The sequence below is a fragment of the Dreissena polymorpha genome, chromosome 12 (genome assembly GCF_020536995.1).
Source record: "Dreissena polymorpha isolate Duluth1 chromosome 12, UMN_Dpol_1.0, whole genome shotgun sequence".
Taxonomy (NCBI): Eukaryota; Metazoa; Mollusca; class Bivalvia; order Myida; family Dreissenidae; genus Dreissena; species Dreissena polymorpha.
This window is the reverse complement of record NC_068366.1, coordinates 51,907,227-51,931,763: the sequence shown is the minus strand read 5'-3', so window position 1 is coordinate 51,931,763 and position 24,537 is coordinate 51,907,227. Positions and strand designations below refer to the sequence as shown.

The following is a 24,537-nucleotide window of genomic DNA, read 5'->3' as shown; positions in this document are numbered from 1 at the left end:
TCATCATAATCATCCATACCATAATCATCATCACCATCACCATCAAAATCGTTATCATATTCTGAATCATCATCATCAGCATCAGCAGGAGTAGTAGTAGCAGCAGCTGCATGGGCATCATCTGTTGCAGTATTATCGTCAAATAATTATAGTGAGAATCACACTTATTGCAACCAAACTAATCAGCATTCAAATGTTAAATTATTGACAACTATGAGACAACCATTGGTACTTAATCTCAGTTTGAAACTTTTTGGAAAATGATAAGTTGATAACATTTTACTGAACATAACACAAATAAAAATAGTAAAACATACCGCACAACTTGATGTCACACGACGACTTCCTTCCTTCCACGAAGCAGAACGGCCTATCGTGCGAGGAGGGTTGTGGGTTTCGGCAGAAGTTGCCTTCGATGTCCGAGAATCCATTCTTGCTCCAGAGCTCGCAAGGCAGGCCCTGGGCATCGTGGGCCGCCGGACCGTTATAGCTGGCGCCGCTGTCGTTCATGTGGTAGCATCCTGCAGAATTAAGAAAGAGGTTTGTTTCAGTCAGCAATACCTTCATAATATTTAAAGAGCGAACTTTTCCTTGTGGTAGCAGTCAGGGTAGGCCAAATTGACAATATGTTTTGTTTATCGCAGCGATCCATACATACAGTATATTGTTCCAAGTTTATAGAATAGTATCTTATTGACCTTAAACAGATTTTCAAATATAAAAATCCGCTTTGCCAGGGTTTTCAGGTTGAGTGATAGCTTGTGTAAATCGACATGTACATGCGTTCATGTGCCCTAATACCATATGTTTGCGAGAACACGCCATACAAACAAATGAGCAAACACATAGACGCAGTTAATGTTGTATCGCAGAGAGCTCTAATCGAACATTATATCAAATACAGGACATACTGAGATCTGGCGGTTAGCAGTAAACAGTTTTACTTACATTATGTAAATATATTGTAACTATATTTGAAGTATAAGTGTCTTATCCCTATCCCGACAAAGACTTCAACTGAGCGCTACACGTCTGTCAGTTCAAATTCCACCGAGTCTCTATAGTAAGAGTTATTATTGAGACATAACTTGAGACCATAAATTCCAGTCGGAAAGGCATCAACAACTAGCTATCGACTGATTAAAAGCTGTACCCGTCGACGCATTCTCATAATTTTTGTTCATTGATCAATTAACATGACCGACAAGCAGAAGTGTAAAGACATCCAGACACACAATCCTACCTGGATCGACTGGTTTAGGTGGGTTTTCAACTGCCGGTGGAATAGCTTCCCCTGTCTCTTCCTGCGGAGTTTTGCATGATGGGATATTACAGTATTCCCACTCTTTGTTTGGGTCGGTCGTGTAGCACCAGGGTAGCGCTTTTCCATCCACACCACTTAACGGCCTTTAAATGAGTCGTGTTCTGAGAAAACTAGGCATAATGCATGTGCGTAAAGTGTCGTCCCAGATAGCCTGTGTAGTCCAGCACAGGCTAATCAGGGACGACACTTTCCGCTTTATGACATTGTTCGTTTAAATGAAGTCTCTTCTTAGCAAAAATCCGATTTAAGGCAAAAAGTGTCGTCCCTGATTAGCCTGTGCGAACTGCACAGGCTAATCTGGGACGACACTTTACGCACATGAATTATGCCCAGTTTTCTCAGAACGCGACACAAATATTTGCGTTGGCATAGTTTAACTCTTTACGCTCAGATATGTATTTTTAACGAATCTATTGTCCCATAGAAAATCAATTAAATTAAAGACTTATCTTACAAGATTCAAGTTATAAAGTCTTAATTTCCTATCCTTAAGTACTGATGAGCAGCAAACACTATAAAACCTGAATAGACTGGGAGCTACTCGCAGGCTGTTCTGGTTAATGCTGATTGCACGTATCCATTTCCAGTTTGGTTATGAGTAGGAAAGGGTTAAACTGTGAAGACGATGTTAGGACAAAGATAAGTAGAATATGGTGATGATTATAATACTCATGACGATTTAGATCAAGTAGCTGTCCGTATAGTGGGAATGATAATATGATATAATCTTCTTAATGATTTACACTATTGAGGAGCTAATTTAAATTTCCCCAATTTAATAGAAGGGATGTAGGATCATATAGCTTTGTGTTTTACGACGGGGCATCCTTCCACGCGTTCGAGAAGAATTGTTTCTAGTTAAAAGGGGCCGTCCAACATATTTTGGCATGTATTGAAGCATGTCATTAAATGCTTTATATTGATAAATTAAAACACTTTACTTAAAAATCTCCAGTAAAAAACAACAAGAATACACTTTAAAAAAAAAAGGAAAATAAAGTAACCCTCAACAGGGATCGAACCACTGACCCCTGGAGTCCTGGAGTAAAAAGTCTCCAGCCTAGACCACTCGACCATCCATGCTCATGCTTAAAACGGTTTTATTTTTACGTATAAAGCAATCCTCGTAGTTTCCCAAAATATAAATACAACAACAGAACTTTCCAAATTATTCAATCGTTTCGCGTCGCATATAATGGATATTTAAAAGTATGGTAAATGGTCAGTATTACTATATCCTCAAATATATCATAACAAAAACGAAAATTTGCGAATCTGAAACAACTTCTTTTTTAATTTTGTCAATTTGCCAATCTGTTGGACAACCCCTTTAACTTACACAAGTATTGTTGTTAGAGTAAAGTTTATTTACAAAAGTATTGTCGATCATTGGCACTCGATATGTGTGCTCGTTTTCTTTGCACATAACCGGAGGCGTTTACTTTTACATTAACGGAAGTATTTGTTTATACATTTTGAATGGTGCAGTGCGTATCTCAAAATATATTTCTGATATAGTTTTGAAACTTTGCAAACATATTGGCCAGCATATGAAAATGCGCAAGTAATTTTAGTTCAGTTTTAACAGCATTCATTGACATGTGTAGCAAAAAGATTTTTTTAATGTTGGCATCAGTGGCGTTCTAAGAAATCAGTGTAATGTGGGGAAATCCGTGCAGTGTAATGTGGGGACATCAGTGAAGTGTAATGTGGGGACATCCGTGCAGTGTTATGTGGGGACATTCGTGCAGTGTAATGTGAGGACATCCGTGCAGTGTAATGTGGGGGCATCCGTGTCCTGCGTACACATGTCTGGTCGATGCGAATATACCAGTAAATTTATCATGAAATATACGTGATACATTCATTTGAGTTGTGTTCTGAGAAAGCTGGGCTTAATGTATGTGCGTAAAGTGTCGTCCCAGATTAGCCTGTGCCTGTACAGGCTAATCAGGGAAGACACTTTCCGCCTAAACTTGATTTTGGTACGGTGGGAATTCCTTGAAACTTAAAATACCATACATGCGAAAAGTGTCGTCCCTGATAAGCCTGTGCGGACTGCACAGGCTAATCTGGGATGACACTTTACGCACATGCATTAAGCCCAGTTTTCTCAGAACAAGACACATTTTATTATGAGTATAACCCAGATACAATTGTTTTAAAACAAGCCCACCCGTAAAAACACAATTCCATGCAACAAATACTGATACTAGTACCATACGTAATTACCTGTTTCTGCAGTAGTTCAATTCGTCCTTTAGATGCAAGTAGTTATGGGCGTGAGGCATCTGGTCCCGCCAGTGCTGGCATGTGAATCCCTCTGCAGTGTTTGACATGGTGCCAAAGTACTGCAGTCCGGTGTCATCCCCTTCTTGTAGGCATTCTGGGAAAATATACCGGTACATTCATTAATGAAACGCTATTTGAAATGGTATTATTCTAAAATTTGTATCTTCTTTTAATGGCGAACAGACTACCGATTATTATACGGCTTTCATTTTACTGGTATCTAAACAAAGCACGCATTTATATAGAAATGACTTAATACATGTTCGACGAAGTTACTAAATACATGCAATGAAAAAATGTTAAATTGTGTCATTTTACGTAAATTTGGTACTGAAATATGGCTTCAGGACCGCTTCAAATTAATTGGAATGTCCTCAATTATAATTGGAGCGAGATATTATGTATATACTTATTTGGAATCTCTGGCTTCCGTTCGAAGTGAGATTGGTTTATGGTTCAATTGCACAATCATTTGTTTAAATAACAAGTAATATAAACATTCTAAAACTGTCATTAATTAAAACATGGTTGTAACCTGCTTGCAGCAGTTGGTCGGGTTTAGGTGGAAGTGTTGGAGCCGGGGTTTTGGCCTCTTCAGCGCAGGGTACCGGTTGTGCGGCATCATTGGGCAGGGGTTCGGATGGTACAGGCACAGGTGTTGGTGGCGGATTGACCAAAACGGGCGCATTCGTTAATGGCTCTGACGGTAGAATTTGTGGTTGTTGTTGTAGGGGTTCTAGAATTTCCGGTAAAGGTCCGGACGGTAAAGGTCCAGGAGCTGACGGCGGCTGGACAACAACGGGTTTCTGCGTATTTGGCTCTGACTGGTAGAATTTGTGGTTGTTGTTGTAGGGGTTCTAGAATTTCCGGTAAAGGTCCGGACGGTAAAGGTCTAGGAGCTGACGGCGGCTGGACAACAACGGGTTTCTGCGTATTTGGCGCTGACGGGAGACGGTTTGGTGGTTGTACTGCTTGTGGCTGCTGTGGTTGTTGTAATGGTTGTTGCTGTTGTTGTTGTTGGGGTTTTGGGGGTTGTTGTTGTTGTTGGTTGAGTGGTTGCGGTTTGTTTGGTGGTGGTTTTTTACCATCTTTGTCCTTCTTATCTTTCTTCTGCTTCTTCTCTTTCTTTTTCTTGTCGCCCACAGGCGTTCTCTTCTTCACGGACTGAGTTTTAGCTACAGCAAGATATGAATACGTCAATGATAAAACCACCATGGTTCAAAAAATAGTATTTCCATCCGAAATGTAAACGATAAAACCAATTATTATGTTTCATATTTGTAATTTTATTGCATACATCAACAATAAATACTCTCGTCAACCACAACATTGTACATTTGTGCATTTAAATTGACATGCATCGTTCTTTCTACGAGATAGAATTCATCTTATTATTAAGAGAATGCTTCATCATAAAGAAGCCAACAGACAGCAAGCACAGCGACTAAGTGTTGGCCCCTTCCATGTCAGTCACAACCAGTCCAGACATGGAAATCACATGTCGATGGCAATTCCATTTATTTATAGCCAAACGAACGACTATATTTTAAAACAATTAGGGCCTAATTGTTTCGTACTATTCGCGATTGGTGCACATTCCTGACTTAAATCATACTCATTTAGGATTATGTATACGATTAAACAGTGGTTCTAAACATATTTAATTGAGCTGCGAAACGGAGTTTTGATTCATTAGGAAACAATTGGGTTCTGGATATTTAGATTAATAAATGCATTTTGCATTGAACTATAATTTCATCAATATATGCAATTGATATTTACTGTTGTTTTATGGAACATAAACTGCTGTCTACAAAACAATTAACTATTTTTGATACAAAACGGACTTAAATACTCAAAGAATAAGGCTGTGAACAAATCGTTCAAATTAAAAAATGAGACTTCTTTTTGAATGAAAAGTGGGGCGAAGACTTAATTATATATAGCGGCCAATCAGGATATCTTTATGAATTTTACCAATATCAATAGTAAAAAAGGATACCTAACGTATGTTGGCGAAAACATTTTTGTCACAGACATGACATTTCGTTCCATTTATTTACTGACCAATTATTTATGTTAAGTAACTCAAAATGTGATGATTTTCCGTCGGGCATTCGTTTGCCTTATGCATATATATATATATAACACTGTTCGGGCCAATACACGGGTTGGTATTTTAAAATAATACTTACGAATGCATTTGTAAGCTCCCTGGTCGAGTGCGCACTGTTCGTCTCGTGAACATTCTGAAAACGGACAATAAGCTTACAATTATTGATAGCGTTTTACGTTGATTGCTCCATTACCTCCAAACAACATTGATTTAAAAATAAATAATGATCTAATAGCCCATCGCATTAAAGCCCAATTAATGTTTCTGACGTAAAGTACATCGCGTTTTGTTAAATGAGTACACTACATGAACAAAAAAAGAATAACGGCACAACTTAAGAAGCTCGTGTTTTGCCTACGCGTTCCTGTAAATAACGATACATTTCGTGCTAACGGAATTGTATGATTATCACATTGTGTGGCCATTTTATCTAACCTTTTCTTGGAATAAGTATGTGTTAATTGTTGCAATGATTATTGAAATTGCTACTAGCAGGCATAATTGCTGCATATAGCTTTTTATTCAGCATCCCAATATGCATCAAAGTTGTGACAGTTTTAAAAGTTTGAAGTTAACAATCAGAGCTTTGTTAATAAAAATGATCATTTAGATCTGTGTAATGATTTTTAAGTAAAACGCGCATACGCATGCTATTTCTTTTAGTCTCGAACTGTACACAATCTTGTCAACAGTTTATTTTGTGCAACCAAATATTTACACGCATGAATGCACACCTTTCTAAAGAACAGGAAAGACAGAAACATAAACTGATTGCTCACAGTTCTATACAGCTCGTTAAATAAGATTTTATGAAAGTACGCACTGTTGGATTGATCCACTCGGGACTGCTTGGCTTGCGCCCTCCCGCGTTTACCCTTCACACACTTCACTTGGAACTTACATCCCTTCAATACGATGGTCTTGCCAATCTATGGGAAATGTAAAACATTTGCAAATACTTAGCATGCAATTATTGTTCACATAAGACTTTTGCGTTCGTGCCATTTTGGTAAATATAGTAGTAGCTTTTACAAGCTAGGGTATGCCTATATGATATGTTGGAGGCTAGGGACAATATGAACTTTACATGAACCAGACATCGGTCATAATCGGATAAACGCTGTACATGTTTTTAGTGCTTGCTGCGATTATATGCATTTTTTTAGTTGTGTAGCTATTTGTAGTCTTTTTGTAGTTTTATGTCTAAGTTTTAAGCAAGGTACACATAATTTTTGCCTCTTAAATATTCTTACTTTAAACATATATTGACTCGTTAGGAATGGATTGATGATTTCATTTAATAGTGATAAGCATATTTTCGCATTTCAACGCAGAGTCCCTCATTAACTAGTCTGTATGTGTCGATTAAATGGATGCAGATTTAAGAATAAAGCATTCACAGAAGAAAAACTAATGTGTTAGAAAAACTTATGCGTTACATATACATTATTTATTGACGCGAATATAGAGACATCGGTATCTCAAAATTCAGGCCTCAAATCATTACTAAGCCGTTCAATACGGCCTTACCTTCATGTACGTAGTTATTTTTTTCCCATCTGGACCGACAACCTTGGTGGTACAGCCGCATTCCTCTTGTGGGACACACTCATGTCCCGTGAACATCAGTTCCGGTTTCGAGCACTCGCAGCCCTCTTCTGGTCGGTGCCTGCGCTTCCCCTTTCCGCGAGGATCCTTGGAATTTAAAGTCGATTAACGAGCGTTTTTCAAACCACGCATTAGGTTTAAGTATCCTAAGCTTTCAGATTTTCCTCAAATTTTATAAGTGATTATTTAATATAATTATTACACACTCACCGCGCAGGTTGGTCGTTCTTGATCCAAGTTTGTGGTATATCGCAAGTTCTTTTCGGCGGGACACAGTACGCCGGCTGTGAAAGATTAGATAATTTTAAGATGATTTAACTAAACGCCGTTTATTTTCTTAAATTATAATGTGATATATATATTTTTAGAGCATCAAATCGACGTTTTTTCAACCTCAACATTGCCAGACGCCAAACAATGCAAATTCCACCTTCTCCGGTATGTTTTTATGTGAGAACCTCGCCCTCTAATTAAACATGCGCCTCGCTCTGTGATAAAAAAGAGTTAAATGCATGTGCGTAACTGTCGTCCCAGATCAGCCTATGAAAACCGCACAGGGTAATCAGGGACGACACTTTCCGCTTTTAAGATTTTTTCGTTTCAAGAAAGTATCTTCTTAGCAAAGGCGGAAAGTGTCATTTTTGATTAACCTGTGCGGACTGCACATACTAATCTGGGGCGACACTTTACGCAAATGCATTAAACCCCTTTTTCACAGAGAACTACCCATACTATTATTTTACTTTGATAAATAAATCTTAAAAGAGCATTATGCTTTTGAAAATGTAAGACCGTATAAAACATTAATATATATATATATATAAATTATTATCCGAAATACATCACAACATTCTGATTCTTGTGTAGATGACGTTTTGGCGCACGTTTTTAGGGGAAATAACGCAAATTCATATTAGTTAAGTCTTCATGATGCCTTATTATATAAGAGTTAAAGGCATTGATTTAATAGGTTACACAACGGATATGGTGTTTCATGTCCCTGTTTTGGCATACCTTCGGAGGCCGAATACCTCGGGCAAATACTGCTTAAGGTGTGTCAAAAACTTAAGGTATCGTTATTCAAACTTTTTTTTTCGTAGCTCTCATTCCGGTGTTTTTTTTTTACTGATTCCTTAGCATCTGTGTATTGATCACCGCTGATATGTGACCGCTGCATTGTGGCGAAAGCAGATTGTCGGCGAATAGAAATTGAACTACCCAAGATTTGGAAGGAGGTCAACCAAATTTAAACTTTAAAGGTTACCTACCAGGGCAGAATGTCTCCGTGCGCCACTCGGGCATTTCACCGTTCTGATTGCAAAGCTCGGCGAGTAAGGCGGCCGAGGCGCACACGATGTCATCGGCCTCGCGTTCTCTAACGTTCTCCTGACAGTAGTCGAAGACGCATCCCTGTCAGGATAAGATGGATGCATGAAAATATTTTAATAATAGACACGGTGAATCACTTATTTTTATAGCAGGAGAGAAGTCCTTTTTATCATCATGAGGTAATTTATGTATTGTTTATTCAAACGAAATAACATATCAATTAACATATTTAGATAAATCGCACAATTAAAGTCGCAAGATGCTTAATCGATAAACACATAATGTTGATAAAAGGGAACAACTCTTGAAAACAGCACGAAAACCATGACCACCAACACAAACTATACACATTTACATGATATCATAAATGATGAACATTTTGTTAAAAACTTCTGAATGCAGACAAACGAATCTATTGTTAAAAAAATAAAATTCAATAAACAGATGCAAGCAAACACATTAACGATGTTTGCGTTATACGATCAGTATTTTTTAACAATACGGCAAAAAGAAATGCACGGTATGCATACGTAACTAATATAATAAATAATCATTCGATTTAAAAATCCGATACATTTAACTTGAACAATACACACATCAAAGAGTGCTTGCGTCGTCTCATTTGCGAGCTTCTTAACACACTCGCCAAGCGGACCATCCGGTTTTCTGATGACCTCGCACTCCGTAGAAGCCTTCTCGGTAACTGCTCTCGCGCACTGTTCCGCGTCAGGATCCGGTGGAACTGTACAGCTGAGGTAAAACGTTTTTTAAAAAAATGACATTATAACAATTTTATTTCTCTGCTTAATAATAATACGCAATTATTATATTATATATTATACTAAGTGTTTCGAAATTGTCCATTAGTCGATACATTCCTTGAACTTCTTACTTGTCACGTATTTCATTACAATAAGATTCCCTTTAAAATAACAGAATTGTTCTTTTAACGTTTGAATGCAAAATTATAAGTACCCTGTCTCATTTGGGTAGAAAGGGTTGTCAACCAAAAAGCTGTTGCCGACAACTGTCTGCCAGTTGTTCTGATTATACCGGTCAATGCCATCCGCGTCTAGCATTCTGTTCTTTTTTCCATCGCATTGACCGCAAAGTCCTTAATATTGAACACAAATAAAATTATGTGTCACTGCAGTTAGATTCATTCGGGTGCGACGAAAAGACATTGGGGGCAAAATTCATTTACTCCATTTCCCGACATTGTTGTTTTGAGTTGTTTAACCTTCTATTATACACTAGATCAAGACTCTTTGTTTTGTGCGCAATGTTGATCTCTTAGATGGTCTTTGATTTTTGACTTTATGTAACAAAATCAATGTTTAATTAACATATGCAGGCTTTACAAATACATACCCGAACATATAACTAATACAAGTTATAAATATTTAATGAAATGTGTTTTAGCTGGATCAGTCATTGTGTATTTAACTATAAAATATGGTATTATAGCAAGTTCATTTCTCTCTTCTTTCATATCACATATTTGGATAACTATTCCTACTAATATCGGCCCACTTATTCTGAAAAACATTCAGGTTATAAACTTTCAGGCCTAATAGTTTATAGGTCTACTACATGTTTGTTCATATAAATTGTCCGGATTAAAAATTAAAAGCTTATATTAAACAAGAAAATAGATGGTACCATGAACAAAAGAGCCCCTACCATACGTTCGACACTTCACACTAACTCTATGGACATTTACACTGTAACATAGTTTAATATGGGGGAACATGCTGAAATGCCAACTAGTGATGGATAGTATCTTACCTGTTGGGTCTAATCCGAATACTGCGGGCAAAGAGACAAACCCTTTTCCAGCGCCATCGTAACCCGCAGAGAGACCACAGAAGTTGTTCTTCACGACGACGTATTTGCCGTCGTCCATGACTGTAAAACCATGCATATCTATTTCTTCCGCCAAGGAGATGTCTTCATCATTTATCTGAAAATGTGCATGTGGATGCTTGACATATAATCACACTGAATATATACATATTAATGATTGTAAATGAAGGTTAAGTAAGAACACGTGCAAAGTATTTGTACTCGAAACATTGAAATTTACATTAACCGTATTTTAATTTAACGCGGTATGTGTTACTTTTCAATATGTTTTCGTAGGAATAAACCAACATTACAACGAATTCAACGTTACAACATTAGCACGGTTTGTAACAGAAAATAAACGTTATTTAATTTTATTACATCAAACACTGAACAACGATAATATAATTGGTCCTTTTAATTATCGAACGTACATGTTTTTCCTATCGCGACATATTTTAGAACATGATACAATTCTGAAGTATTGTTGCAATTGCATACTTAATCTCTCTGATTAATTCTGATATTGGCATGCCTAACATGACTTTCTTATATATTCGGATGACATCTCCGAGTTATGTTGTAATAAATATCATTACGCCTACCTTTTTTATTTCTTTTAAAAAGAATTCGATCATGACTACGGAGTTATGTTGTTATAATCATGCATACCATGTTTTTGTTGTAATCCGGATCACAATTTTCGAGAAATGTCGAAATTAACAAACATACCCTGACTTTCTTATTCTCATCTGATCGGATCACGATTTCCGAGCCGAACAGATAGATGTACATTTCTTTTGCCACTGAAGCGGTGCCTTTTGAAGTAATTTTGTTCTTGATGAACACCGTCATGTGGCATGGTTTGCCGTTGTCCAGTTCAAACAGCTTATAGGTGCAAGGGCCCTGGAAGTTGTACTTGAGCTGGTTGAAGTTTGTGAAGTGCGGGTCACCCCAGAGGCTGCACAAGCATGTTCCTGAAAAACGCATAAAACATTGAGTTGCGCGCCTGAATATTTTAAATAAAATTCACATAATATCCTCGCAAACATACGAGAGGAAACATAACTGTACACAAACAATTGACACACACACACACGCTCACACATAACACAACAATATTTTTTATTTTTTTAAGTTATGCCCATGTGCACGTCAAAAATAACAAAGACTCTTTTTTTTTAAATAAAAATATTTCTCACTATCTAAATTTCATAACAAAATAATTTAACAGGGACTGGTACATTAACATAATCGATTAGAATGGTACAGATTTTTACATCGTGTGAACAGAAGCGCATCTTTAGGGAAATATTTAATGTTATAAAGGTATACTTTAAATAAAAAATCAGAAGTAATAGCGCGACTTGCAAAGATCCAAAACCACATATTCCAAATGTTGATGGCTTATGTGATCTTTATTTCAAGTAAAAGTAAGACAGCTATCTTTCATAAGACGGCTTTTTTACCTTTTTCCAACCACGCTATTTTTATATCCATTTTTATTTCGTATTTTTAATGGTGCAATGTCCACGATAGGAATACGCAAATCGTGATCATTTCTTAAACTATCTTGCAAGTATTGAGAATAAACGGTATCTATCATGCGACGGACCACTCCGTATTTCACTCGAATGCTTCTTCTACATCCACGATTCGTACCAAAACCAGCAAGAAACATAATTGAGAGTCTCGACAAAAGCAAACAGGTTTTGTTTATACAATACCGCTGAAATTAAAGGATTTTAACTGTCTTATTGTTTACATATAGAAATTCGTTGAGATGAATGGGTTTAAACTATAATTTTTAATACGTACTTTCACATGTCTCAATGCCATCTCCTTCCAATCCCTCTTTACATCGACATGCTTGCCGTCGCTTGTTACCTCTGCCTGTTGTAACGCACTCCGCTTGGGGGTGGCAAAGGTCGTTGTTTGGTCCACAACCGCCTGTTGATAAGGTTTCAACACACAGTAATAGTTATACACATGCTTTAGTATGGCGGTAAAGAAGGACTTTTATTCCTTTTAGCAATGCATTTTAGAACGAATTTAAATATTTTTCTCCCTACACACTGACTGCTTAATACAGCTATGGGATTTGAATTCAAAAGGGTAACCGTTTAATCATTACAGTTAGAGAACAAATGTACCAGGATTCAATATAACCTTTGTTAATTTTAAGTCTTCTAAACATCGGACCTGTCTATCGATATACATTTAATGAACGTCGCAATTTTATAGAACATAAAATATAATTTACACACCGGAATTAAGCATTATTTGCCTTAGATTGACCTTAAACAATCACACAATTATATGGCAAAAAGACAAAAGGCTTTTCATACCGATACACTGATCTCTGCCGTCGCCGACGAGTTGTGCGTTGCACACACAGTCATAGATACCAAGCTCGCGGTTAACCTGGCACGTGGCGTTCTGGTGGCACGCGGGACGAGATTCCACTTTTATCAGATTATTGTCTCCAAGGCATTCAAAGACATCTATGCAATTTGGCGCGTAAACGCGATCTCCTTTCTGAAAAATAATATGTCAGTGAAAGCATAAATAAAGCAGTCTAGTATATTTATTTCTATATTTAGAATATTTCTAGCAAAAATTCTTTTAAGCAAACAGTAAAGACCCAAATGAGACACCGTATCATGCGGCGTCTCATCTGGGTCTACGCTGTTTGCCAAGGCCTTTTTTCTAGACGCTAGGCATAAATGGTTTAAATAAGTTAATGGAACAGATTATGTCATTGAGGTAAAACTGCGTTATATTTTACGTTAATGACGTAATTAGGTTTTGTTTTCCTAGTATGGGTGTTGTCAAAATATTTATATTTAGTTTTTAAAACATTTATTCTTTATTTTGTGATATTATACTTGTAATATTATACTTTACGTCGTTCCGTGAATGTTTAAATATAAACGATTGTTAGATTGAGTGCCTGAATCAATAACGACATCTTAAGTAGTAAAAAATTGTACAACAATTGGTACACCAATAGCGTGCAGATTTATTGAAAACCGCTTTTAATTGCTTATACTGAATCGACTACACGACAGCGGTTACAATTAAACAATCACATATCTACAGCACATACATTTATGTAAGTATCAACGAAAAGACAGCCGCACTCATTTTCCGGAATGCATTTGGTACCGGACCGTACGAATCCCATGCTACAGGCGCATCCACTTCGAGCTGTGGTTGCACTGGCGAGGTGGTTTTCTACGCAATTCACTTCAATGGGCAACACGGCGTAGTATTCCTCGTTTGCACCACACACTGGGACTGAATGCCAAAAGATAACAAAGTTATATGTAAATAAATTATGCATGTCATAATGCGTTCCAAATAATGGGTCAAACATGTGTTTGCTAATTTATTATCGATTAGAAACATTTAAGTATTAAAAATATATTAATACACAGTAAACACAAAATATAAATTCTCTAAACGAACTCTTTGTGTTGCCGTAAAAAATTGTAAATAGAGCACAAATTATACACCTAACACATATTCCTTTGTCCTATAAAAGAACGTCTGTGTTAATAAAAAGTATACCAGCCATCAGAGCAAACTATCCTTTTACAAACATTTTAAACGCCACACGTGTTTATAAAAATGAGTCTTCATTAGTATTTAGTATCGCAGACATTACAACTTAAGTGCTTATGAAAAGTTTACCAACGCATTTCTAAGAACATTTACCGCACTGCGTGGCAGTTCTCCACTCTGGAAGTGTGATGCCCATGGCAAAAAGAACCTCGTCGAAGGCCTCAAAATAGCCGCAGGCACTACGCGAAGGGTCCCGATCGTTCACCACATCTTCACAAGCGTCAAAGACACAATCATCTAGGAGTTCCGCAGCCTTTTCTCGTACAAAGTCCTGTCAAACAGTATAGTGACATATAAATATGTATCACAGTAACCAGAAATCCAGTTTGGCATGTATTTCAAAATCCCCCATCATTATTTCTTGCTTTTAACTTCCCGTATCACATTGAAATACATCATGCTGAACATTAACTTTGCTTAGCCTGTTGATTGTGTGCAATGCTTCCTTGTAATGACATAGGTCATTTGTGCTTAATACCTTTAACAACAACAATCATGAACTTTCAAAATGCTTTTTAAATTTGGCATTTATTCAGCATCGTCATCACTGCAATGTATACTCAGAGACGTAAACTTATGTGGAGTGCATATTTTATAGAATTATGAAAATATATAAACCTTGTGCTCGTTTGACAGAGCATCAAACGCTTCGGTGGAGAACGATCCTTTAGCAGTTGCAAAATTGAGAAAACCACAGCTTGCTTCCGCAATTGTTCTAGAGTCTGTATCACATGTACTTTCTATGGCTGCTTGCAAATCGGGAGCAAAACATCTGCAATCAAACACACTACTCAATACCGAAGCATACACCAGCATAGCTGAATATCTTTTTTTGAAGATGAGATGAATGTCTGGACCGCGCAAACCGCCATGACTGATGCAAGTCATTGTCATGTTACAATAATATTAACAAGAAATATATTTGAAAAAGATATACGGCGTTGATAGGTCAATGAATGAGATCAAGGATAGCGAATGTCTTTTTCTGTGCAGTTCTTAGCTGCATCACACGCAGTACGGGATGTTACGCGGAGTTTTCGCGGCTTATTTTACATTATTACATATTGCTGGTCATAAACCTATAGATACAAAACAGAAAACCAAAAGAAGAATGAAAGTGATATTAAAACATATGAGTCAACAGGCCACACGCGAAGTATCCGTATTTATAGGCGCGTTCTTCGAACAAACCTTTTTTAGTGGTTTGTCGGGCATTGCCATTTGATTCGATTATTAACAGTATCGAGAATCATCGCGCTCATGCTTCATACATTAGTCGATATGGTGGAATAATTATTGTTAAAGTAACATTACTACTCAAAATCAACGAAAATTTCGTACAATTGTTCGTAAAATAAACTTAACCAAGTGAAAGTGTTCCTAATGGTAATTGCCGAAATTTCAACGCCAGATGTGGTCTGGTAAAATAAATGTTTGTAGATACAAAATGCTCGTTTTTTTTGTTTGTTTTGCATATCTATTCATACGACACATGAACACTAACATGGTGTTTGTGTGCCGTATGAAAAGATATATTCGCGGGAATTAATTGTGGCCACACATAAATAAAAACGAGCATTTTGTATCTACGAAAATCCATGTAATCGTACCACATTTAGCGTTGAAATTTTGGCTATTGCTTTAAGGAAAACTGATTGTTAAGGTGTTAACTTTATCTTACGAAATACTTAATGAAATTTTCGTAGATTTTGAGCGTTATAGAGACTTTAAAGTAACATTACTTCTCAAAATAAACGAAACTCTCGTACAATTGTTCGTAAAATAAACTTAAACCATTAAAATCAGTGTTCCTTATGGTAATTGCCAAAATTTCAAAGCCAGATGTGGTCTGGTAAAATAAATGTTTGTAGATACAAAATGCTCGTTTTATTATAGTTTTGAATATCTATTCATACGACACATGAACACTAACATGGTGTTCGTGTGTCGTATGAAAGATATATTTGCGGGAATTAATTGTGGCCACAAATAAATAGAAACGAGCATTTTGTATCTACAAAAATCTATGGTATCATACCATCTAGCGTTGAAATTTTGGCTATTGCTATAAGGAACACTGATTGTTAAAATGTTAACTTTATTTTACCAAATACTTAACGAAATTTTCGTTGATTTTGAGCGTTATAGAGACTTTAAAGGGGCCGTCCAACAAATAAAGCGTCGAATCGACGCGATTCGATATTTTGGGAACCTACGAGGATTGCTAAACAATACATTTGCAGTATATACGAGCGTGGATGGTCAAGTGGTCTAGGCGGGAGGCTTTTACTTCCAGGAATCCAGGGGTCAGTGGTTCGAGCCCTGTTGAGGGTTACTTTTTTTCCTTTTTTTAAAATAGTATTCTTGATTTTTTACTGGAGATTTATAGTTTAAATGTTTACATTTATCAATATAAAGCATTTAAAGCATTTAATGACAAGCTTCAATACATGCCAAAATCTGTTGGGCGGCCCCTTTTTAAAGGCAACGTACACAATTACTGACAGACCACACATTGATTTGCTTGACACACAAAACAATAGCCTGATTTTAGCGATTAAGGGACTCGCAGCAGAGAGGCAGGGCGTTTTTGTGAAATTAATGCCCGTGGTAAATAAGTCAACATATAGCTTGAAGGTTTAATATTCCCTAAATGTTTGGTCGACCTTGAATATTACTTTAGTATAACCTATCGCAACACGCAATGTGCTGATTGCTTTCGCAAATTTAATGCAGAAAACCAGAATAACTAAGGTTAATTTAATGTTCAATGTTCAAACTATAAAGCAATTAGAACAACTTCGAATAAGCATGATACTAAATGCATTTGTTTCATGCATGAATATTGGATTCACATTAACCAACTAACGAACAGATTAAGCTTAACCCATGTATGCCTAGTGGACTCTCCCATCCTTCTAAATTGGATCAATTTATTTCAAAGATTAGTGATGTCTAGTATATTTATTTCTATATTTAAATATTTCTAGCAAAAATTATTTTAAGCAAACAGTGAAGACCCAGATGAGACGCCGCATCATGCGGCGTCTCATCTGGGTGTACGCTAGTTTGCCAATGCCTTTTTTTCTAGACGCTAGGCATACATGGGTTAATGCAACCATTTGATAAGGAGAAACTCAATGACTCATTTGCGTTGCAGAATTTTGTTTCCGAAATAACTCATTTTTTATAATTGTTTATATACCAGGATGCAATTTTAATATGTCAACACGTAGTTGTCATGATGAAAATGAAGTAGTTATTTGGCGATATTCATGGACAACAACTGGGGGCCGTTTCATAAATGATCGTACTACAATTTTAACTTAACAATTTTAACGAGAGAATTTTGTAATCTTAATAAGTACGATCTAGCTCGCCATGCTCGTCAAATATACACGGCGCTTGGGATGTCAATGTAATCAATTTAGTACTGAACATTTATAATTATATGATATGGACTTAAGCAATTATGTTTCTTCGTAAAATGTATCGTATGGTAAATGTGTACTACGATGTTTATTAAAACGGTCCCCATGACATTAGTTTCCGTTTTGGTTGATGCAGTATAATTTAAAGTGGTACATCTTCCAAGCAGCTAAGAACAGAGCACCACTCCTATTTAACGACAACATTCTGCGTAAGGCTGCTTTATGAGCATATTCTTGGGAGGGGATAGGACAATGGCCCTCTCTACATTTGTTTATTATATGAACAGTTATATCAAAAATAACTTACAACATCACTCAAGCATAGTATTTGGACATCACGTAATAAACGTTTTGGAAATTTAAGCAAAATAGCACGTGAGTTATTAGTGTTATTTTGAAACAAGCACGAGTAATATTTACGATGGACATTAATACTTTAACTATAACTAAATAAGCAGTATAATCCAAAACGTATCTTAATATGTTACGGCCATCTGAATCTGTTTTGGTCATTTAGTTCGCAAAACACAACATAAAACATCTCAACAGAGCATTTGGGAGATTACTTAATTAGTTACACATTACAAACTCACATTGGTAATTGGTCTTTTTGTTGTACAAGCCAGCTGTGACCGAGGTGCTCCACGTCGCATTTGCCGTTGGTGTTGAAATTGTTTCCACTGGGATCCATGCAGTCATCCGTGCTATTTCCATTGCCTGCGTTATTAAAACATCACTATTTGACGTTTTTTGTTATGTTTAAAGCAATACTAATTTAAAGAGAGTATCAAGATTTTGTCAAATATTTATGAATTAATATAAAACAACTTATTATACATATATTGCAATATAAATTTAAATAAAGTTAAGAAGAACATGTGTCGAAAAATGCGAAGTAAGCCAGATATTTAATTCTGAAATCGAAAATGTCTGTACAGTCGAATTCACCAGCATGTAGGTCATGCCTGCACGATGTATATCTAAATTTATTTTTACGGTCATTTTAATTTCCTGCAACGATATCTATTCATACGACACAAGAACAATAACTCCGATCCTAATAATGAGACGAATGCTTCGGTTATTGTAGGAAAATATGTAGGAAATATCTTCGTCACAATCGGCTCGGGGCGATTATTTGTCTTTGCTGCATTTTTTTTATAATTCGTCTTCAATGTATAATTTTGTTTGCCTATTTTGTGTTTTTGTAACATAATTTTTTCAATATATTACAAATTAACACATATAAAAATCGTGCATACTCTCTTTAACCGAAAAAAACGCAGTTATTGGCTAAATTTGTAAAAAAACAGAATTATGTTTAAAATAGTTTCTCTATTGTTGGTGCTGTTGCAAATAAATAACATATATGTATCAGATAACATTTAGATATCTCCGTTTTATAGAAAGACTCAAGTTGGGTCTAACAATAATGCGTTGTCTAACAAAATGAACGGCACAAACGAACACATAATTATTACTGAACTGCAACTTACAGTTGCCGCACAAGCCGTTTAGGTTTTGTCCCAGAGCATGTGGCACACGTACGTAGAGTTTGTTATTTCCATCAAACTCAACAATGACCGAACAGTCAGTGGTTAGCTTGTAAATTTTATCGGTATAGGTGACAGTGAAGCCTATACCAGGGTGAGGAGGTTGAACCGTCATACCATTGACCTGAAAAGTACGCAATTCAATCATTAGGTGTGATCATTTTGTAAACATATGTGCGGTCTTTGAGCATAAAACTCTATGGAATATTATAACTTCTAGTTTTAATTCTGTTGAATTCGACCTTAAACATATGCACTGTTCACGTATCAACCAATAATAAAGCAATATTAATCATATAAAGTAAACATAACTAGATATATACAACTTAATATGTTCTCTTGATCTATCTAGAATAGTTAAGTATTCAAACTACTTTAAAGGGCCTTGTAAAGTATTAAAACTTCAAAATTTTCCCGTTAATTAAAATAGTTCACCTAGGAATTTAGGTCTATGTAGTTTTGTGTTTCAACCCATTTATGCCTAGTGGACTCTCCCATCCTTATAAATTGGATCAATTTATTTCCAAATATAGGGATGTCTAGTATATTTATTTCTATATTTAGAATATGTCTTGCATAAATTCCTTTAAGCAAACAGTGTAGACCCTGATGAGACGCCGTTTGCCAATGCCTTAATTCTAGACGCTAGACATAAATGGATTAATGCTGTCGTTTTTCGTTCAATTATCTTTTGCATGACTTTTTTTTGCAAATACCTGTATTGTTATATGTTTCAAAAACTCTGGTCAGCGATATTTCAAGAAACCACTGGTAAGTAATTTCTTAAAACAAATAAGCATACGAATGTATTAATAGCATACCGTGAGAAGCTGTCTAGGTCCCAGTACGACCGATTGTTCTTCGGGCAAAGTTACAACAGCGTACTGTAGAACCGAAACGGACGTGTCGCCATCTCGGTATTCATTTTGTACCTCAACCCTTAAGACAAAAAAAATAATTCGTGATGGTCTTAAATTAATTACCTGATTCAACATCACACTGTATGTTCTTTACAAATTTCGAAAATTACCTACCTTATCTGGAAGATATACAGATAATTAGTGTATACCTGGGGTTTGTTTACTAAATTGAATATATTAGTAATGTAGTAGGTAACTGCATTTTCTAAATTGAAATATTAGATAAAATAAGTAAACTTGATAAGTATTGCGACCTTCTCGTATAAGTATGACGATTTTGGAGGATATAATCAGCTTCTGTCGAATTAAATCATTAAAGTATAAAGGTTTTGCACTTCAGTAATCAACATGTGTGTTCAGTCGCTGATGTTAAGTTTTTTCGAGAGGCGAAAAAGGCTGATTCGTTGAACCCTACGAATTACTTCGTATTAGCATTTATGATGGTCATAAAGGCAAAAGAACCTAGGTCCCGAGCGGTCATTTCTATTGATTGAAATTCAATTACTGAAATTATAATGTTGTAAACAATACACTATATACAAATCTGATTCGTTCAAGACGAGTTAAGGCTTTAAGTAAAAACAAATTGCAGTAATGTCATACATTTTGTGTCGGTATTTTCATCGAAAAATCAGAATAGGATAACCCAAAGGAAGTCATCAAAGGGTTTTCCTTAACATCAGGGCGTCTCCAAGACTAGACTCGATCGCAAGCTGGGTTCATGCACTTTCAAACAGATTTCAGATATGTACATAATACCGCCAAAAGATTTCAGAGAAACCAGTTTCAGACAGGCACTTACAATTGCAATAGTGTTACTTACGAGTCGTGTTCTGAGAAAACTGGGCATAATGCATGTGCGTAAAGTGTCGTCCCAGATTAGCCTGTGCAGTCCGCTCAGGCTAATCAGGGACGACACTTTCCGCCTTAAATGGATTTAAGCTAAGAAGATACTTCCTTTAAACGAAAAATACCATAAAAGCGGAGAGTGTTGTCCCTGATTAGCCTGTGCGGACTGCACAGGCTAATCTGGGACGACACTTTACGCACATGCATTTAGCCCGGTTTTCTCAGAACGCGGCTCATATTATTACTTGAAATTACACTCCGGTTTCTCGGCGACGTCTCGTTCAGTCAGGACGTACATGCAGGGACCCTGGAAGTGCAGCTTGCAGTTCTTGCAGCCTGCGGCATCATACTGGGTATAATGCGGGTCTCCGACGGCACTACACATGCACGCCTCTGTCATAAAAGAAGCGTCAGTTATATACAAAGGAACTGCACTTCTTTTCCTTGAAACTCTTTATGTTATTTACACCGCCTTTTTCAAGTACACAATGCTGGGAAATCAATCGATATATTATTTGAATTAGTCGTACAATTTGAAAAGTTGCACACATTATGACTGTTATATTTTATTTTGAACATTTTAAAAAAGCCAAACGCCAAAAATGATATACATTAAAACAACAACAACAGCAACAACAACATCGAATTAGTGATATACTTACGGGTACAGGTCGTTCCATCTCCGGTAAAACCATTGAGGCATGTGCAGGTACCGGTACGTTTGTCACATTGAGCGTTCGGTCCGCATATATTAGGACAGGTTTTCGTGGTTCGCTCTTTCGTTCTCGTATTCAATTGAATTTCCCGTGTTTTTTTTACGATCTTAACTTTGGAAACATTTTTCAATGGTTTTATTTCGGCTGTTGGTATTTTAGTTGTTTTCTTTCCTCCTTTTCCAGTGTTCTTGTTCTTTTCATTGCTTTGGCTTTTACTTCCTACAGAATCGATTTCTTCTCCACTGTTAGAACCAGTTTCTGAATCAAATAAGTCTAAGCCTGACGTGCCAGTATTTCCACTAGATCCCGTATTATCGTTGGAACCGCTTGATTTTGTCTTTTGGGCTTCAGCTTCATTTTCCACTGTGCCAGAATTTCCACTAGATCCCGTATTATCGTTGGAACCGCTTGATTTTGTCTTTTGGGCTTCATCTTTATTTTCCACTGTGCCAGTATTTCCACTCGATCCCGTATTATCGTTGGAACCGCTTGATTTTGTATCTTGTGCTTCAGCTTTACATTAAAAACAAAAACTATTTATACCGACATAAGCAGCGGGTTACGATATTTTTGACGGGATTTATCAATCTGTTTAATTAAGAGAAATTGCTTCTATTTTATTTTTACTATTTTGAAGGATAAATCAACAACTGCACATACACAAGTATATTTAAAATATACTCCATACTTGCCTTTGCGTGATATTACATATACATTTATATGTTCATTTTCATGACTTTGCTCACAAACCTACACGTGTGATTCACACATTTGCTCCGTGTTATTTTTTCTGCTCTTGTTTTAAAATATATATTTGCCGAAACGTTTGAAACAGTAATATGGCAGGATGCCTCTACAACTAATATACACCATTTATATCATTTTCATAACTTCTTGTTTGTATTAAATAAAAAGAAATTGTCGTATCTTCAATTATGTAATTAGTGTAACAAGGCATCGGTTAGTACATAAAATATTGTGTTTATTCGAGTAGAAGTGATCGATGGCACGTTTCGCAATTTATTGAATAATTGTATAAGTATAAAAATCAACACGAAGAAACGAAAATGCAAGTACGCTAAGTTCGTGGGGGAAGTTTTCGTTGAGGGCGGATTTTGGGGGAAATATGTTTAAATCATACAGGGTTATTGAATTGAGCAATACTATTTATAATTTTAGACCATGTCTTAGCTACTTAAGAAAGTTATATACATGTAGCTGAGAAAAGAAATCTACACAGAGACGAGTCCACAACATAATCATGACATAAATAGAATACATATTTTTTCCATCTTTACACTCTTACAATTTGATCTTTGGTGTATACTATTGTAACGGTAAAAAATACATTGTCGATTCAACATCTGGATACAATCTGATCTGTACATGAACACTTCATTTGTTAACACTTTATATATATATATATATATATATATATATATATATATATATATATATATATATATATATATATATATATATATATATATATATATATATATATATATATATATAGTTATATAAGTAAATGTAATAATCCAGATTGTGAATATTATATAATAAAAGTAAAAACACGTGTCTGGGATTTTAAATATATATTGATTTAGCCAACGTGTTTCGCATAGCTCATCAGGGCATAATACAATATATTACAACGTCAAAAAAAATAAAAATAAATAAATAAAAAAAATGCCCTGATGAGCTATGCGAAACGCGTTGGCTAAATCAATATATATTTAAAATCCCAGACACGTGTTTTTACTTTTATTATATATATATATATATATATATATATATATATATATATATATATATATATATATATATATATATATATATATATATATATTGTGAAATAATTGCCTGTTATATGATATTAATTGTGAATTATTTTGTCTTGCAGCCGTAAGACTGTAAGAATGTTTGTTTGCCTTGGTTTTGCAGTAAGCTGAGGCAATATGAGCCTCGTCCTATGAAAACTGGACTTAATTCGTGCCCTTAAAGTATCTTCATAGATTTGCCTTTGTAGTTCGCACAGGCTAATCATGATTGCAACTTTCCGCCTAAACTGGACTTTCATTTGAAGTATACTTCGGTTTAACGAATAATCCATAAAAGCGGAAAAAGTCGTCCCTGATCAGCTTGTCCATAACACACACGTTAATCTGGGATGAACCTTTGCGCATATGAAACCAAACAGATATACGGTAATTCAACTTGCCGGCATGGATGCTATTTAAATCATGACATGATGCATGAACTCATGAAAAGCTGACCAGATGGTCAAAGGCATAGTACATTTCGCAAGGTGTCTAAATCAAACTTGTTCCTAAGCGGCTTCTATGATAAACTGACGCAGATCATACAAGTGAAATTTTTAACTCGATACTATAGAAATGAAATAATATTTAGGTATAGAGTAAATATTGCCCAAGAATGAAAAACAAAAACAAAATGACACCAACTTGTATGCGACAATAATAACTATAATAAACAAACCGCAAACATTAATCTTACCATACGACGAGAGCCCGAGGCTGGCTACCACGCACAGCAAGAACAAACGACGGAAATCCATGGTGGAAATTCCGAGATCGCTATGGGGTCTGACGTGTGCTCTCCATTTATATACCGGCAAAAAGGTCCGTTTAAGGCAGAATGTCCTATCATCATTATGGTTCACAAATAATGACCTTCTTCTGCCTCTCATCGGAAGATATGTGACGTGTAATCTACCGGGCGCCCGATGTTATTGCGCGTTTTTGTTTTTCATTATTTTCTAATGAAGGTATAATTAGTCTGGGGAAAAGAACCTATGGTTTTATGGTCAAGCAATACGTGGCCGTCATCTCATTTTCTGTATATCTTTAAGATAGCTGTCAAAGGCGTCCGTTCAACTTGCAAAAAGAAATATGTAACAGTTTGCT

General features: G+C 36.0%; 1 protein-coding gene across 1 annotated transcript; it reads right to left on the bottom strand.

The window, feature by feature from the left end:
* Nucleotides 1-3,588: 3,588 nt before the first annotated feature.
* Nucleotides 3,589-24,210, bottom strand: LOC127852131 (zonadhesin-like). The gene is made up of 22 exons (XM_052385952.1): nucleotides 24,128-24,210; nucleotides 21,557-22,123; nucleotides 21,140-21,287; nucleotides 19,947-20,064; nucleotides 19,069-19,249; nucleotides 18,166-18,289; nucleotides 14,760-14,913; nucleotides 14,235-14,412; nucleotides 13,624-13,814; nucleotides 12,863-13,052; nucleotides 12,333-12,464; nucleotides 11,247-11,491; nucleotides 10,458-10,632; nucleotides 9,645-9,783; nucleotides 9,266-9,419; nucleotides 8,609-8,750; nucleotides 7,551-7,624; nucleotides 7,263-7,427; nucleotides 6,556-6,661; nucleotides 5,812-5,865; nucleotides 4,152-4,791; nucleotides 3,589-3,710 (listed from the first exon to the last, which is right to left on the bottom strand). The coding sequence occupies exons 1-21, from the start codon at nucleotides 24,186-24,188 to the stop codon at nucleotides 4,238-4,240; spliced, it is 3,852 nt and encodes a 1,283-aa protein (XP_052241912.1). The 5' UTR covers nucleotides 24,189-24,210; the 3' UTR covers nucleotides 3,589-3,710; nucleotides 4,152-4,237.
* Between the last annotated feature and the right edge of the window lie 327 nt (nucleotides 24,211-24,537).

Bases quoted from the DNA above. Each gene is read 5' to 3' on its own strand.
- LOC127852131 (XM_052385952.1), bottom strand. From the start codon at position 24,188: ATGGATTTCCGTCGTTTGTTCTTGCTGTGCGTGGTAGCCAGCCTCGGG. The intron at 14,413-14,759 runs GTTTATATATTT...ACTGTTTGACAG, and splicing joins CTCTGTCAAACGAGCACAAG to GACTTTGTACGAGAAAAGGC. The intron at 8,751-9,265 runs GTGTGTATTGTT...TTATCCTGACAG, and splicing joins CGACGCAAGCACTCTTTGAT to GGATGCGTCTTCGACTACTG.